This window comes from Lonchura striata, chromosome 22, assembly GCF_050655825.1.
Source record: "Lonchura striata isolate lonStrDom1 chromosome 22, ASM5065582v1, whole genome shotgun sequence".
NCBI lineage: Eukaryota > Metazoa > Chordata > Aves > Passeriformes > Estrildidae > Lonchura > Lonchura striata.
In genome coordinates this window covers 2,671,694-2,685,878 of record NC_140724.1, presented here as the reverse complement: position 1 = coordinate 2,685,878, position 14,185 = coordinate 2,671,694, and the positions used below count along the sequence as shown (strand labels likewise).

General features: G+C 61.7%; 2 protein-coding genes and 1 non-coding gene across 4 annotated transcripts; 2 read left to right on the top strand and 1 right to left on the bottom strand.

The window, feature by feature from the left end:
• Positions 1 to 39: 39 nt before the first annotated feature.
• Positions 40 to 6,627, top strand: MAK16 (MAK16 homolog). Of its 2 annotated transcripts, none has more exons than XM_077789258.2 (10): positions 40 to 263; positions 1,372 to 1,421; positions 2,277 to 2,386; positions 2,613 to 2,677; positions 2,975 to 3,126; positions 3,722 to 3,776; positions 3,859 to 3,933; positions 5,544 to 5,660; positions 5,795 to 5,851; positions 6,082 to 6,627. In XM_077789258.2, the coding sequence occupies exons 1-10, from the start codon at positions 249 to 251 to the stop codon at positions 6,268 to 6,270; spliced, it is 885 nt and encodes a 294-aa protein (XP_077645384.1). In that variant the 5' UTR covers positions 40 to 248; the 3' UTR covers positions 6,271 to 6,627. The 2 variants fall into 2 exon arrangements, with proteins under 2 accessions (XP_077645384.1, XP_085415279.1); XM_085559153.1 differs by having other exon boundaries at positions 40 to 334; positions 1,321 to 1,421.
• Positions 6,597 to 13,102, bottom strand: TTI2 (TELO2 interacting protein 2). Its single transcript, XM_085559154.1, has 8 exons — positions 12,566 to 13,102; positions 12,133 to 12,442; positions 11,736 to 11,922; positions 10,771 to 10,863; positions 10,282 to 10,466; positions 8,527 to 8,670; positions 7,960 to 8,122; positions 6,597 to 6,731 (listed from the first exon to the last, which is right to left on the bottom strand). The coding sequence occupies exons 1-8, from the start codon at positions 12,966 to 12,968 to the stop codon at positions 6,651 to 6,653; spliced, it is 1,566 nt and encodes a 521-aa protein (XP_085415280.1). The 5' UTR covers positions 12,969 to 13,102; the 3' UTR covers positions 6,597 to 6,650.
• Positions 13,103 to 13,758: 656 nt separating this feature from the next.
• On the top strand, positions 13,759 to 13,852 carry LOC144247744 (small nucleolar RNA U13). Its single transcript, XR_013341298.1, has one exon. It is a non-coding gene; the product is annotated as a small nucleolar RNA U13 (small nucleolar RNA).
• The last annotated feature ends 333 nt before the right edge of the window (positions 13,853 to 14,185 follow it).

Genomic DNA, 14,185 nt, shown 5'->3' with positions numbered 1-14,185 from the left:
CTTTCCCCGCCCTTTTCCCGCCCTCAGGGCCGCTCTCGCGAGACTTGGCGCTTCCCGCCCCTTCCTGTCATGGCGGCGCCCTAGACCGCGCGGCCGGCCCTGCCAGCACCGCCACCGCCACCCCGCCTCTGTCCGCTCCGGCACCGCCACCGCCGCCTCTGTCCGCTCCGGCACCGCCACCCCGCCGCTGTCCGCTCCGGCACCGCCACCCCGCCGCTGTCCCCACTGTCCCCTCCGGCACCGCCACCATGCATTCGGACGATGTGAGTCCCACCGTTCTTCGGGCCCGTCGCACGTGGCCGGGCTCCGCTGTGCGCGTGTCCGCAGCGCGGCCGTGGCTGCGGGGGGAGCGGGCGGGTGAACGGGGACGTGCGGACTTGGCGGCGGCACCTGGGCTGTGCCGCGTGTCCCTGCTGGGGACAGCGGGGACAGCCCGGGGGACAGCGGGGAGACCCCCCTGGGACAGCGGGGAAAGCCCCGGGGGACAGCGGGGAAAGCCCCGGGGGACAGTGGGGACAGCCCGGGGGACAGCGGGGACAGCCCGGGGGACAGCGGAGAAAGCCCCGGGGGACAGGGGGGAGACCCCCGGGGGACAGCGGGGAGACCCCCCTGGGACAGCGGAGAAAGCCCCGGGGGACAGGGGGGAGACCCCCGGGGGACACCGAGCAAACCCCATGTGTGCGGGGTGTCCCTGCTGGGGACACCGGGGAAACCCCCGGGGAACAGCGGGGACACCCCCAGGGGACACCGAGGAAACCCCCGGGGGACATCGGGGAAAGCCCCGGGGGACATCAGGGAAACCCCCCCCGGGGACACTGAGCAAACCCCGATGTGTGCGGGGTGTCCCTGATGGGGACACCGGGGAAACCCCCGGAGGACACCGGGGGAAATCCGGGTGTGTGCTGGGGGGACACCGAAGGAACCCTGATGTGTGCGGGGTGCGCCCCATCAGAGCCTCCCTGGGGGGCCGTGCAGGTGAGCAGTGGTGAGCCGTGTCTCGGAGCCGTGTCACGGAGCCGTGTCACGGAGCTCTGTCACTGAGCCGTGTCTCGGAGCCGTGTCACGGAGCCGTGTCACGGAGCCGTGTCACGGAGCCGTGTCACGCAGCGTGTCTTGGAGCCGTGTCTCGGAGCCGTGTCACGGAGCCGTGTCACGGAGCTCTGTCACGGAGCCGTGTCTCGGAGCCGTGTCACGGAGCCGTGTCTCGGAGCCGTGTCTCGGAGCTCTGTCACGGAGCCGTGTCACGTAGTGCTGTCTCAGAGCCGTGTCTCGGAGCCGTGTCACAGACACGGAGCTCTGTCACGGAGCCGTGTCACGGAGCCGTGACTGTCTCGGTGTGTCCTGCTGTGTCACCGCTGTTTGTCCCCGCAGGTTGTCTGGAGCATGCTGGGCAACAGGCAGTTCTGCTCCTACAAGATGACGTGAGTCTCGGGGGCTTCGGGGGACCAAGCAGGGAATGGGTGAAACATAAATTTTAAGGAATTTAGAGATTTTAGAGGAGCTAAGATTTTAGTTAGAGATAAGCCTAACTAGAGTTAATTAAAATAAATGAGTAGGCCTTGAAGTTAAGAGTTAGTAGTTAACTGATAATTGATTGCTTGTTAGCACAATGTTTATTTAGCTGCATTTATAATAAAAAATAGAAATTGATAAAATAGCTTTTAGGAACATAAGACAATTGTGGGCCTCCTCTGTTCTGAAACCAACTGAAGACAAGGAATGGGAGTTCTACCAAGAGTTCATTTGTCATATTTGCATTGAAAAGGTAGAAAGGTTAGAACGAGGAAGACTTAATTTACTTTGTCATTTTGGGACCCCTCCCATGAAAGGGACACCGACCCATTTCAAAGAACAAACCACACGTGCTGAATGGCTTTTGAAATTATTAGCATACGAAGCAGGGAATGGGATGTACCAAAATGATGAATATGTATTTGTATTTTGGGTATTCAACACTTGGATGGATAAAAGGGCTCTGTAATCACCTGGAAGGCTCAGTGTGGATTTGGGAGCGATCCCACACACAATAAACACACACTTTCTAACTTTAAACTGTTAGAGAGTTTTTGTCCGTCACAGTTGAATATTGGTACTAGATCAGTATCTGTATTTCTTTAATAAGAAATTTATTATTTTTAATAAATTTCTAATTCACGGGTACCCCCTAAGGTGTCCCCTCTGTGCCACCAGGGCCACATGTGAGACTCACAGGGGATGGGGTGAGCTGTGGGCTCTTCCTGCCCTGCCCTGATGAATTCCCTGCCCGTTTTTTGCAGCACCAAAACTCAGAATTTCTGCCGGAACGAGTACAACCTGACAGGGCTGTGCAATCGCTCCTCCTGCCCGCTGGCCAACAGCCAGTACGCCACAGTCCGTGAGGAGAAAGGTGGGAGCAGGGATTCCTGCCTGGAGAGGTGATCAGGCCTTGCAAAGGGCCCGGGGGGTTTGGGGTCCCCATCCCCGGAGGTGCCGTGGCGATGCCTGGATGTGGCACTCCGGGGAGCAGAGGTTGGGTTTGGTGTGGGAGTCTCTTCCAGCCTGGCTGGTTCTGGGGTGGGTGGGTAAGGGCAGCCTGGCTCTGGGCAGGGCTCAGGGGTTGTTCCCTGTTCCAGGTCGCTGTTACCTCTACATGAAGACCATCGAGCGGGCGGCGTTTCCCCGGCGCCTCTGGGAGCGGGTGAGCTCGGGGACACGGCAGGGACACAGCTGTGGTGTCCCCAGGGAGGGCAGGGAGGCTGTTCCAGGGCAGGGACAGGGGCAGGAATCTCTCTATGGAAAGGCTGCTCAAGCATGGAAGTGCCCAGGGAGGTTTGGAATCCCCATCCTGGAGGTGGCACTCGGTGCTCGGGGCTGGGGACAAGGTGGGGATCCACCCTGGAGGGCTTTTCCTTCATGATTCCGTGACTCTGCAGCCACTCCCAAACGTCCCCTTTTTGTCCTGCCGTGTCACCCAGCCCTTCCCCTGCCCCTGAAGGTGCTGCTGAGCAAGAACTACGAGAAGGCTCTGGAGGAGATCGACGAGAACCTCATCTACTGGCCGCGCTTCATCCGGCACAAGTGCAAGCAGAGGTTCACCAAGATCACGCAGTACCTGATCCGCATCCGCAAGCTGACCCTCAAGAGACAGTAAGGGACAGGGCAGTGACCAGGGCAGTGACCACTGGTGGCTTCTGGAGCCACTGCCCCTCTCCTGAGCCGCTGGCGCTGCCGGGACATGGACCTGGTCCCTGTTTTCCTGAGGGGTTCAGATGGATCTGACGGGGATGAGCTGCAGGAATGCAGCGTGCAGATGCACTGAGAGGACCCACGGGGACCTCTGGTCCCAGCTCCTGGCCCTGCACAGACACCCCAACAGCCCCACCTGTGATCCCTGGGAGCGGTGTCCATCTGGGAGCTCCGGCAGAGCCGTGCCCATTCCCTGGGGACACTGCCCAGCACCCTCTGGGGGGAGAAACTTCCCCTAAAATCCAGCCTGACGCTGCCCTGCCACAGCTCCAGCCACTCCCTGTCACCGAGAGCAGAGATCAGAGCTGTCCCTTGGGAGGAGCTGCTCCTCCGTGGGCCCTGCAGACCCTTCCCCATCCTTTGGACGCTCTCTACCACCTTTAGCTCTCTCTCATCCTGAGGCACCTGAGGACGTTGCAGACGTGTGGGAATGTCACAGCCCTGGCTGCTGCTGCCTGCCAGGGGCTGTGACATTGCCAGTGCCTGTTCCCTGCAGGAGGAAGCTCGTCCCGCTGCGCAGGAAGATCGAGAGGCGCGAGAACAGGCGGGAGGTAAGGAGTGCCCCGTGTCCCCTGGTGCCACCGCTGCTGTCCCCCTGCCCTGGGCCTCACCCCGCTGCCCTGTGCTCCCTAGGAGAAAGCTCTGGTCGCTGCCCAGCTGGACAACGCCATCGAGAAGGAGCTGCTGGAGCGCCTGAAGCAGGACACGGTGAGCGGCACACGCAGCTCGCAGCGCGGGCTGCCCTGCGCTGCTGCCTCGGGGGAGTGGGGTGCATTGCTCCCCAAAACACAGGGAGCCCCAAAACACAGAGCCCCAAACACAGGGAGCCCCAAAACACAGAGCCCCAAACACAGGGAGCCCCAAAACACAGAGCCCCAAAACACAGGGAGCCCCAAAACACAGAGCCCCAAACACAGGGAGTCCCAAAACACAGGGAGCCCCAGAACACAGAGCCCCAAAACACAGGGAGCCCCAAAACACAGAGCCCCAAACACAGGGAGCCCCAAAACACAGAGTCCCAAACATAGTGAGCCCCAAGACACAGCCCCAAAACACAGAGCCCCAAAACACAGAGCCCCAAAACACAGGGAGCCCCAAAACACAGAGCCCCAAACACAGGGAGCCCCAAAACACAGAGCCCCAAAACACAGGGAGCCCCAAAACACAGAGCCCCAAACACAGGGAGCCCCAAAACACAGGAGTCTCAAAACACAGGGAGTCCCAAACACAGGGAGCCCCAAACACAGGGAGCCCCAAAACACAGAGCCCCAAACACAGGGAGTCCCAAAACACAGAGCCCCAAACACAGGGAGCCCCAAAACATAGAGCCCCAAAACACAGGGAGCCCCAAAACACAGAGCCCCAAAACACAGGGAGCCCCAAAACACAGGGCCCCAAACACAGGGAGCCCCAAGACACAGCCCCAAAACACAGGGAGCCCCAAAACACAGGGAGTCCCAAAACACAGAGCCCCAAAACACAGGGAGTCCCAAAACACAGGGAGCCCCAAAACACAGAGCCCCAAAACACAGGGAGTCCCAAAACACAGAGTCCCAAACACGGGGAGTCCCAAAACACAGGGAGCCCCAAAACACAGGGCCCCAAACACAGGGAGCCCCAAGACACAGCCCCAAAACACAGGGAGTCCCAAAACACAGCCCCAAAACACAGGGAGTCCCAAAACACAGGGAGTCCCAAAATACAGGGAGCCCCAAAACACAGGCAGCCCCAAAACACAAGAGCTGCCCGTCTGTGCACAGGGAGCCCCAAAACATGAAGATCCCCCAAAACACAAGGGCTCCATAAAATACAGGGAGCCCCAAAACACGAGGGCTGCCTTCAGGTTCTGTGCACAGGGAGCCTCAAAACACAAGGACTCGCCAAAACACAGGAGCTGCCCTGTGCACAGAGAGCTCTAAATCACGAGGGCTCCCCAAAACACGGAGTCCCAAAACACAAGGGCTCCCCAAAACACAGGCAGCCCCAAAACACAAGAGCTGCCCGTCTGTGCACAGGGAGCCCCAAAACATGAGGATTCCCCAAAACACAAGGGCTCCACAAAATATAGGGAGCCCCAAAACACGAGGGCTGCCTTCAGGTTCTGTGCACAGGGAGCCCCAAAACACAAAGATTCCCCTTCTGTGCACAAGGAGCCCCAAACACGAGGGCTCCCCAAAACACGAGGGCTCCCCCCTGCTCTGTGCAGGAGCGTGGGCTCCGAGTTGGGAAGGGCTGATCCTCACCTCAGGCTGGTGCTGCCCCGTGCAGGCTGGCAGTGTCCTCCTGAGGCTTATGGAAAATCCCAATTTTCCTTTCAGTATGGAGACATTTACAACTTCCCCATCCACGCCTTTGACAAAGCCCTGCAGCAGCAAGACGCAGAGAGCGAGAGCGAGTCGGATGCAGAGAGGGAGGAGGAAGATGATGATGATGAGGTAAAGCTTCCAGCGCTGCCCTGGTGCTGAGCTAGGCTGAGAAGAGCTCAGGACAGCTCAGGAAAACCTCGTGGTGGCCTTGGTGGCTCTTCCACGACACTGCTGTGCTCAGTCCCTGCCTGTGTTCCTTGCAGGACGTGGATAAAAGGGAGTTTGTGGAAGCAGAGGACAGCGAGCTCAGCGACTTTGAGGTGGGTGAAGCACGAGGCACACACTGAGGCGGAGCTGCACGGGCACCTCCACCCTTGGGTGCCTCTGGGCATGGGGAAGAGGCAGCAAAACCAGCTCTGGAAGAGAATGGTGCAGTGGGAGCCCAGCCCAGCTCCTCTGGAGGCAGGGACTGTGGAGTGGGATCCTTTGGGGAAAGAGGAGGTTTAGGTGCACAATCTGATGTCACTCTGCTCACTCAATTCCTCCTCAGGACATGGATAAGTTGGAGACAAGCAGTGAAGAGGAGCAGGAAGAGGAGGAAGAAGTAGAGAAGAAAGCCTCCCACTCCAAATCTAAAGGGAAAACGCCCCTGAAGGGCCCAGCCAGGAGAAAACGTCCTTACATCGAGATAGAGTACGAGGAGGAAACAGAGCCAAGCACCAAGACAAAAGCAGCCTGAGCCCTCTGCTCCCACTTGGTGCTGACTGACAGAGCTCCAGCTGTCACCACGTCTGACTGCAGCCTCTGCCACCCGCCTCCCACCCCCACAGGACCCCCAGAACTCCTGGTTGGACACTCCACATGTTTTCTGCAACAACAGCAGGGTCTGCCCCAGCCCAGGTAGTTGCAGTGAGTGTACAAGGGGGTGAAGCCCAGCTCAGAACATCTCCCACCTCCTCTGCTCCAGGAAGGGCCCTGGCCTGGGGGGCTCTGCTGCTCCCTGTAAGGCTGGAGAAACCTCAGATGTGTCTGGGGGAGGTGTAGGTGGGACAAGAACGACAGAACTCTGAAATAAATACAGTTTTATTGTACAAAAGGGGGGTGACGCTGTCAGGCAGCTCAGGTGCTCTCCTGCACCTTCCTGAGGCACTCCCGCAGCCGGTTCTCCTCGCAGCTGCTGTGCAGCCCTGCCAGCAGCACCTGCAGGGAGCAGAGCAGCATTCCCAGTGCCCTGGCACTGCGGGATGGTGCCACCCGCCCTGCCCAGCCCTCTGGGGGAGCGGGGCACAGGCCGATCCCATCGACAGCTACCGAGTCACTTACCAATCCATTATTGATCTGGGGAGGGGGGAACCCAACCTCTGCTGGACTGAGAGGGGAGGGAGCCCTGACTGACCTTCACCTGGCCCTGGCAGCCAGCAGAGAGCCCAGACTCACCTTGACCTGGCCCTGACAGCCAGCAGGGAGCCCAGACTCACCTTCACCTGGGTCTGGCAGCCAGCAGGGAGCCCAGACTCACCTTTACCTGGGTCTGGCAGCCAGCAGGGAGCCCAGACTCACCTTTACCTGGGTCTGGCAGCCAGCAGGGAGCCCAGACTCACCTTCACCTGGGCCTGGCAGCCAGCAGAGAGCCCAGACACACCTTTACCTGGGTCTGGCAGCCAGCAGGGAGCCCAGACTCACCTTCACCTGGGCCTGGCAGCCAGCAGAGAGCCCAGACTCACCTTTACCTGGGTCTGGCAGCCAGCAGGGAGCCCAGACTCACCTTCACCTGGGCCTGGCAGCCAGCAGAGAGCCCAGACACACCTTTACCTGGGCCTGGCAGCCAGCAGAGAGCCCAGACTCACCTTCACCTGGGCCTGGCAGCCAGCAGAGAGCCCTGGCAGCAGCAGGAGCTCTGACTCGCCTTGTCCTGGCCATGGGAGCAGCAGGAAACCCTGAGTTGCCTTCACCTGGCCCTGAAAGCCAGCAGGGAGCTCTGGCAGCAGCAGAGCCCTGACAGCAGCAGGGAGCCCAGACTGAGTTCACCTGGGAGCCCAGACTCACCTTGACCCGGCCCTGGCAGTAGCAGGGAACCCTGAGTTGCCTTCACCCGGCTGTGGTAGCAGCAGGGAGCCCAGACTCACCTTGACTTGGCCCTGGCAGCAGCAGAGAGCCCAGACTGAACTTCACCTGACCCTGGCAGCCCTGGCAGAAGCAGGGAACCCTGACTCTCCTTCACCTGGGAGCCTAGACTCACCTTGACCCGGCCCTGGCAGCAGCAGGGAGCCCAGACTGAGTTCACCTGGGAGCCCAGACTCACCTTGACTTGGCCCTGGCAGCAGCAGGGAGCCCAGACTGAGTTCACCTGGGAGCCCAGACTCACCTTGACCCGGCCCTGGCAGCAGCAGGGAGCCCAGACTGAGTTCACCTGGGAGCCCAGACTCACCTTGACCCGGCCCTGGCAGCAGTGGTCCAGCAGGATGAGGCACTGGGTGGCCCCGTGCAGCAGGGCAGCCCTGACGGGCTCGGGGGTCGGGCCCCGCTCCGTGTGAACGTCCCAGAGCAGCCTCAGCAGGGCCTTGAGGAGCACGGGGAGCCTGCAGGGCATCCTGCAAGGGAAACAGCTCATCCCAAACCTTCTCCAGCGGGGACAGCACGGCCTGGGGCTGCCGTGGGGCAGGATTGCTGCCAGCACAGGCAGGAGCCTCGGCAGGGTGCTGGGAGTGCTGGCACTGCACAGCCCAGGCCACAGCACAGCCTTCACTCCACGCTGGTTTCATTCATGCTTTTGGAACAAGCACAAGTCGGGTCAAAATGAGGACCCAGCTTAAAGGTTTTTCAGTAATGCCAGCGAGTATTCCTGGGACAGATTTTCCCTTAAGATTTCAGGGCTTTTCCTCAAGGAAAAGTAACTCTGTGTCATAAAGTGGAAACGTTCAGGCTGGGAATGAAACGTTCACGTCAGGAGGGGTTTCCAGGACAGCTTTTCTGTGTGCAGTCCCCCCAGAGGTACCTGGGCCAGGCGTGCTCTATGGTGCACTGCAGAGTCTGCAGGATTCCCAGCCGGGCCTCTTCCTCGGGGCCATCAGAGACCTCCAGGTAGCCCAGGATGACTCTCTCCAGCCTCTTGAGGTGCCTCACGATGAGGATGCCGAGTCTGGCGGCAAAAACACATCCTGAGTGGGGAGGATAGATCCCTGGGATCCCAAAAACACCCTGAGGAGGGAGGATAGATCCGTGGGATCCCAAAAATACATGCTGAGGAGGACGATAGATCCCTGGGATCCCAAAAACACACCCTGAGGAGGGAGGATAGATCCCTGGGGTCCCCAAAACACACTGAGGGGGAGCAGAGATCCCTAGGATCTCAAAAACACATGCTGAGGGAGAGGATAGATACCATGGATCCCAAAAATGCATCCTGAGGAGGGAGGATAGATCCCTGGGGTCCCAAAAACACACCCTGAGGAGGGAGGATAGATCCCTGGGATCCCAAAAACACACCCTGAGGAGGGAGGATAGATCCCTGGGATCCCAAAAACACACCCTGAGGAGGGAGGATAGATCCCTGGGATCCCAAAAACACACTCTGAGGAGGAGCAGAGATCGCTGGGATCCCAAAAACACATGCTGAGAGGGGAGGATAGATCCCTGGGATCCCAAAAACACGCCCTGTGGGGGAGTAAAGATCCCTACAATTCCAAAAACACACTGTGAGGCAGAGGATAGATCCCATGGATCCCAAAAACACACACTGAGCGGGGAGGGTAGATACCTTGGACCCCAAAAACACACCCTGAGGGGGAGCAGAGATCTCTGGGATCTCAAAAACACAGCTGAGGAGGGAGGATAGATCCCTGGGGTCCCAAAAACACACCCTGAGGGAGAGGATAGATCCCTGGGATCCCAAAAACACATCCTGAGCGGGGAGGATAGATCCCTGGGATCCCAAAAACACACTCTGAGGAGGAGCAGAGATCGCTGGGATCCCAAAAACACATGCTGAGAGGGGAGGATAGATCCCTGGGATCCCAAAAAGACGCCCTGTGGGGGAGTAGAGATCCCTGCAATTCCAAAAACACACTGTGAGGCAGAGGATAGATCCCATGGATCCCAAAAACACACACTGAGCAGGGAGGGTAGATGCCTTGGACCCCAAAAACACACCCTGAGGGGAGAGGATAGATCTCTGGGATCTCAAAAACACACCTGAGGAGGGAGGATAGATCCCTGGGGTCCCAAAAACACACCCTGAGGGAGAGGATAGATCCCTGGGGTCCCAAAAACACACCCTGAGGGAGAGGATAGATCCCTGGGATCCCAAAAACGCATCCTGAGCGGGGAAGATAGATTCCTGGGATTCCAAAACACACCCTGAGGAGGGGGCATACCCTTGGATACCAAGCCCAGGGCTCATCCCTGTGCTGTCACCCCCTCAGGAAGGTGGGTACGGCCCCAGCTGCAGCTCCCAGCCCCTCGGGAAGGTGGGTACGGTTTTAGGTGCAGCTCCCAGCCCCTCGGGAAGGTGGGTACAGCCCCAGCTGTAGCTTCCAGCCCCTCAGGAAGGTGGGTACGGCCCCAGGTGCAGCTCCCAGCCCCTCGGGAAGGTGGGTACGGCCCCAGGTGCAGCTCCCAGCCCCTCGGGAAGGTGGGTACGGCCCCAGGTGCAGCTCCCAGCCCCTCGGGAAGGTGGGTACAGCCCCAGGTGCAGCTCCCAGCCCCTCGGGAAGGTGGGTACGGCCCCAGGTGCCCCTGTCCCGTGTCTCACCCGGTGACAAAGGCAGGCAGGGTCCCTGCGTAGACCCTGCGCAGCGCCAGCCGGTGCTCAGCCTCCATGTGGGTCAGCAGCAGCTGCAGCACCTGGTCCCAGGGGGACGTGGCTCTGCCGTGGCCCTGGCGCCGCTGGCATCGCTCCAGGACGGGCAGCAGGTCCAGCAGGCACAGCAGCACCGCCTGGTTTGGGGACGTGGGGAAACTGAGCTCGTGTTCTCTCCAAAAACACAACGAATCCCAAGCCTGTGGGCACCCACGGCTGAGCTGAGTGCTTCAAAGCTGTTCCCTGCCCCCCTGGGATGGGGCAGGAGGCAAGAGCTCTTCCCTCGGTGGGATCTCCCTGGAATCTGCCCAGCTGCTTTGTGCCCAGGCTGCTGGCAGCCCAGCTGGGCTGTGACAGGAGCAGGCTCAGCCTCCTGCCCTAAGCTGAGGGGCTGCCCCTGCCAACCCCACGGCACCCCAAAGCCCAGAGCAGCCGTCCTACCTGGAGGAGAGGGGCCTCCCGTGAGTAGAGGTGGTTGTAGAGGGCGTGGAACACCACCTGGGCCCTGTTGAACTGGCACAGATCCGCTCCTGGCTGCAACAACACAGAGCAGGAGGTTACTCCTGGGCAGCACAGAGGCCTAAAGCCTGGGGAGTGTGAGGAACTGGAGGTTAAACCCTGCCACAACCTCTCCAAAGCCTGGGGAGTGTGAGGAACTGGAGGTTAAGCCCTGCCACGACCTTCCCAAAGCCTGGGGAGTGTGAGGAACTGCAGGAAATGCAGTTAATAAACCTTGCCATGCCTTTCCCAAAGCCTGGGGAGTGTGAGGAACTGCAGGAACTGCAGTTAATAAACCTTGCCATGCCTTTCCCAAAGCCTGGGGAGTGTGAGGAACTAGAGGATAAATCCTGCCACGACCTTCCCAAAGCCTGGGGAGTGTGAGGAACTGGAGGTTAAATCCTGCCACGACCTTCCCAAAGCCTGGGGAGTGTGAGGGACTGCAGGTTAAATCCTGGCACGACCTTCCCAAAGCCTGGGGAGTGTGAGGGACTGCAGGTTAAATCCTGGCACGACCTTCCCAAAGCCTGGGGAGTGTGAGGGACTGCAGGAACTGTAGGTTAAACCCTGCCATGCACCAGATAGAGAAGTTAGGAACCTGACCTACACTAGGGAATGGCTGGAGCTGTGCCAGGGCAGGGTCAGGCTGGATTTTAGGGAAAGGTTCTTTCCCCAGGAGGGTGCTGGGCACTGCCCAGGCTGCCCAGGGAATGGGCACGGCCCGGAGGCTGCCGGAGCTCCAGGAAATGAGATTGATGGGGATGAGATTGATGAATTCCATGGATGAGATTGTTGGGGTGTCTGTGCAGGGCCAGGGCTGGGCTCGGGTCCCTGCGGGACGTTCTGTGACCGCCCCTCCCTTCACACAACACCCGCAGAGGGCCCCGCGCCCTCGCTCGCTCGCTCACCACGTTGAGGACGATGTGGTGCAGACAGCGCACCCCCAGCACTTTGTTCTCCTCCTGGAAGTCGTCGGAGAGGAGCAGCGCGGGCGGCAGGACCCGCTCCAGGTGCGGGCACAGCCAGGGCCGGCTGACGCGGAGCAGCGCCCAGGAGAACACGTCTTTGGAGGCAGGGTTACACTTCCAGGTGTCTCTGCAAAGACAGGCACAGCTCAGGAACACACAGTGCTCATTTCCCCTCCACCTGAGGCTCTCGGCTGGCAGCAAACCCTGACAATCACCCCCCAACACCTTCCCTTTGTAAAGCTCCTGATTTTGTACTTATCATCTCTTGAGCCTCAGAATTTCCCCAGTATTTCCTACAGAGACCCTCCAAAACCGCCACGCTCCCCTCCCCACTCACTTGGTTAACTCCTGCTTCAGGAGCCCCATCACCGCTCCAAATCTTCCTTCCTCATCCCCCTCCTTTCCCCGCAGGAATTCCTCCACGGACCCGCAGCCCGCAGCTCGCACCAGCCGCTCCAGCAGCTCCTGAGCCACCGCCCGGCTCCTCGCCGAGGTCCAGGGCCTCTCGTCTTTGTGCGTGACGGCAAAGATGAACGCGTGTGCCAGCACCGGGAGCGGCACGGGCTGCCGGGCACCCTCCAGCTTCCGCAGGAGCAGCAGCAACGCGGCGCCAGCGCGCTCCGCCCGCTCCGCCGCGGCGGCCGGCGGCGTGTGCCGGCCGGGCGGCCCGTCCCCGTCCCGCTGCCGGCCGGGCCCGGCCCCGTCCCGCTGCCGGCCGGGCGGCCCGGCCCCGTCCCCGTCCCGCTGCCGGCCGGGCGGCCCGGCCCCGTCCCGCTGCCGGCCGGGCGGCTCAGCCCCGTCCTGCTCCCGGCGCGGCGGAGCTGCGAAGCCGCGCAGCGCCGCCGCCAGCCCGGCCAGCGCCGCGGGCCCCGCCGAGCGCAGCTCCCCGGGCTCCGCCGCCTGCAGCAGCGCGGTCAGCTCCGGCAGCGCCCCGGGGCCCGCAGCCTGCAGCAGCGCGGTCAGGTCCCGCAGCGCCCCGGGCTCCACCGGCTCCCGCAGCGCCCCGGGCTCCGCCGGCTCCCGCAGCGCGGTCAGGTCCCGCAGCTCCCCGGGCTCCACCGGCTCCCGCAGCGCGCTCAGCTCCCGCAGCGCCCCGGGGCCCGCAGCCTGCAGCAGCGCGGTCAGGTCCCGCAGCGCCCCGGGGCCCCGCTCCGGGCTCCCGCCGCCGTCCATGGCCTCACACGAGCCCCGGCGGGACCGGCCCGCCCCGGAACCCCGCGGCGGGCACAGCGCTGGGGACAGCGGCGCCCGGCGGAGCGGCGGGACCCGGGACAGCTCAGGATACCCGGGACAGCTCAGGGATCCCTGACAGACTCCCGGGGTCCCCTCACAGACCCCCGGGGTCCCTCACAGACCCCAGGATCCCCTCACAAACCCCCGGGTCCCTCACACATCCCCTCACAGACTCCCGGGGTCCCTCACAGACCCCCGGGTCCCTCACACATCCCCTCACAGACCCCAGGATCCCCTCACACAGCGCCGGGTCCCTCACACATCCCCTCACAGCCCCGGGATCCCCTCACAGACTCCCGGGGTCCCTCACAGACCCCAGGATCCCCTCACACATCCCCTCACACATCCCCGGGTCCCTCACAGCCCCGGGATCCCCTCACAGCCCCGGGTCCCTCACACATCCCCTCACAGCCCCGCTCCCGCCACCGCGGCGCCGCCGCCACCCGCACCGCGCGCGCGAACTGTCGCAAACCGCCCCCTGCTGCCGTAAAGCCGATGGCGGAGGGGCGTGGCCTCGCGCGCATAAATTAGCATGGCTAATTCACGGCGGCAGAGCGCGGCAGGGCGGCCGTGCGGCCGTGCACGGCGGAGAAAACGGGAACGGGAGGGACGGGAGGAACGGCTCGGAGGGGATAACGCAAACAGCGGGGGGGGCGCAGCGGGGTGGGGTCGCCGTGAGCTGCAGAGCAGCGGCGCGGCGGTAGGGCCGGGCGGGGCGAGGGCCGCCGCGATCCTTCCGGTTCATGGACATGATGAATGGGAGCGGCACGCGGCTGCGTGACGTGTGCGCCCTGCGTTACGACATGGCACAGTCCCGTCTGACCGCCGGGGGGTCCTGACGTCACTGCGACGTCACTTTTTATTGGCCCGGTGCCAAGAACAGAGACGCGTCACGGCTGGGAGCGGGAAATCCCGGGATACGGGAGATCCCGGGATAAGGAACAGCTGGGAGCGGGAGATCCCGGGATACGGGAGATTTTGGGATAAGGAATAGCTGTGAGCCTGGCTCGGGAGATCCCGGGATAGGTCATAGCTGTGAGCAGGAAATCCCGGGATACGGGAGATCCCGGGATAAGGAACAGCTGGGAGCAAGGAATCCCGGGATAAGGAATAGCTGGGAGCGGGAAATCCCGAGATACGGGAGATCCCGGGATAAG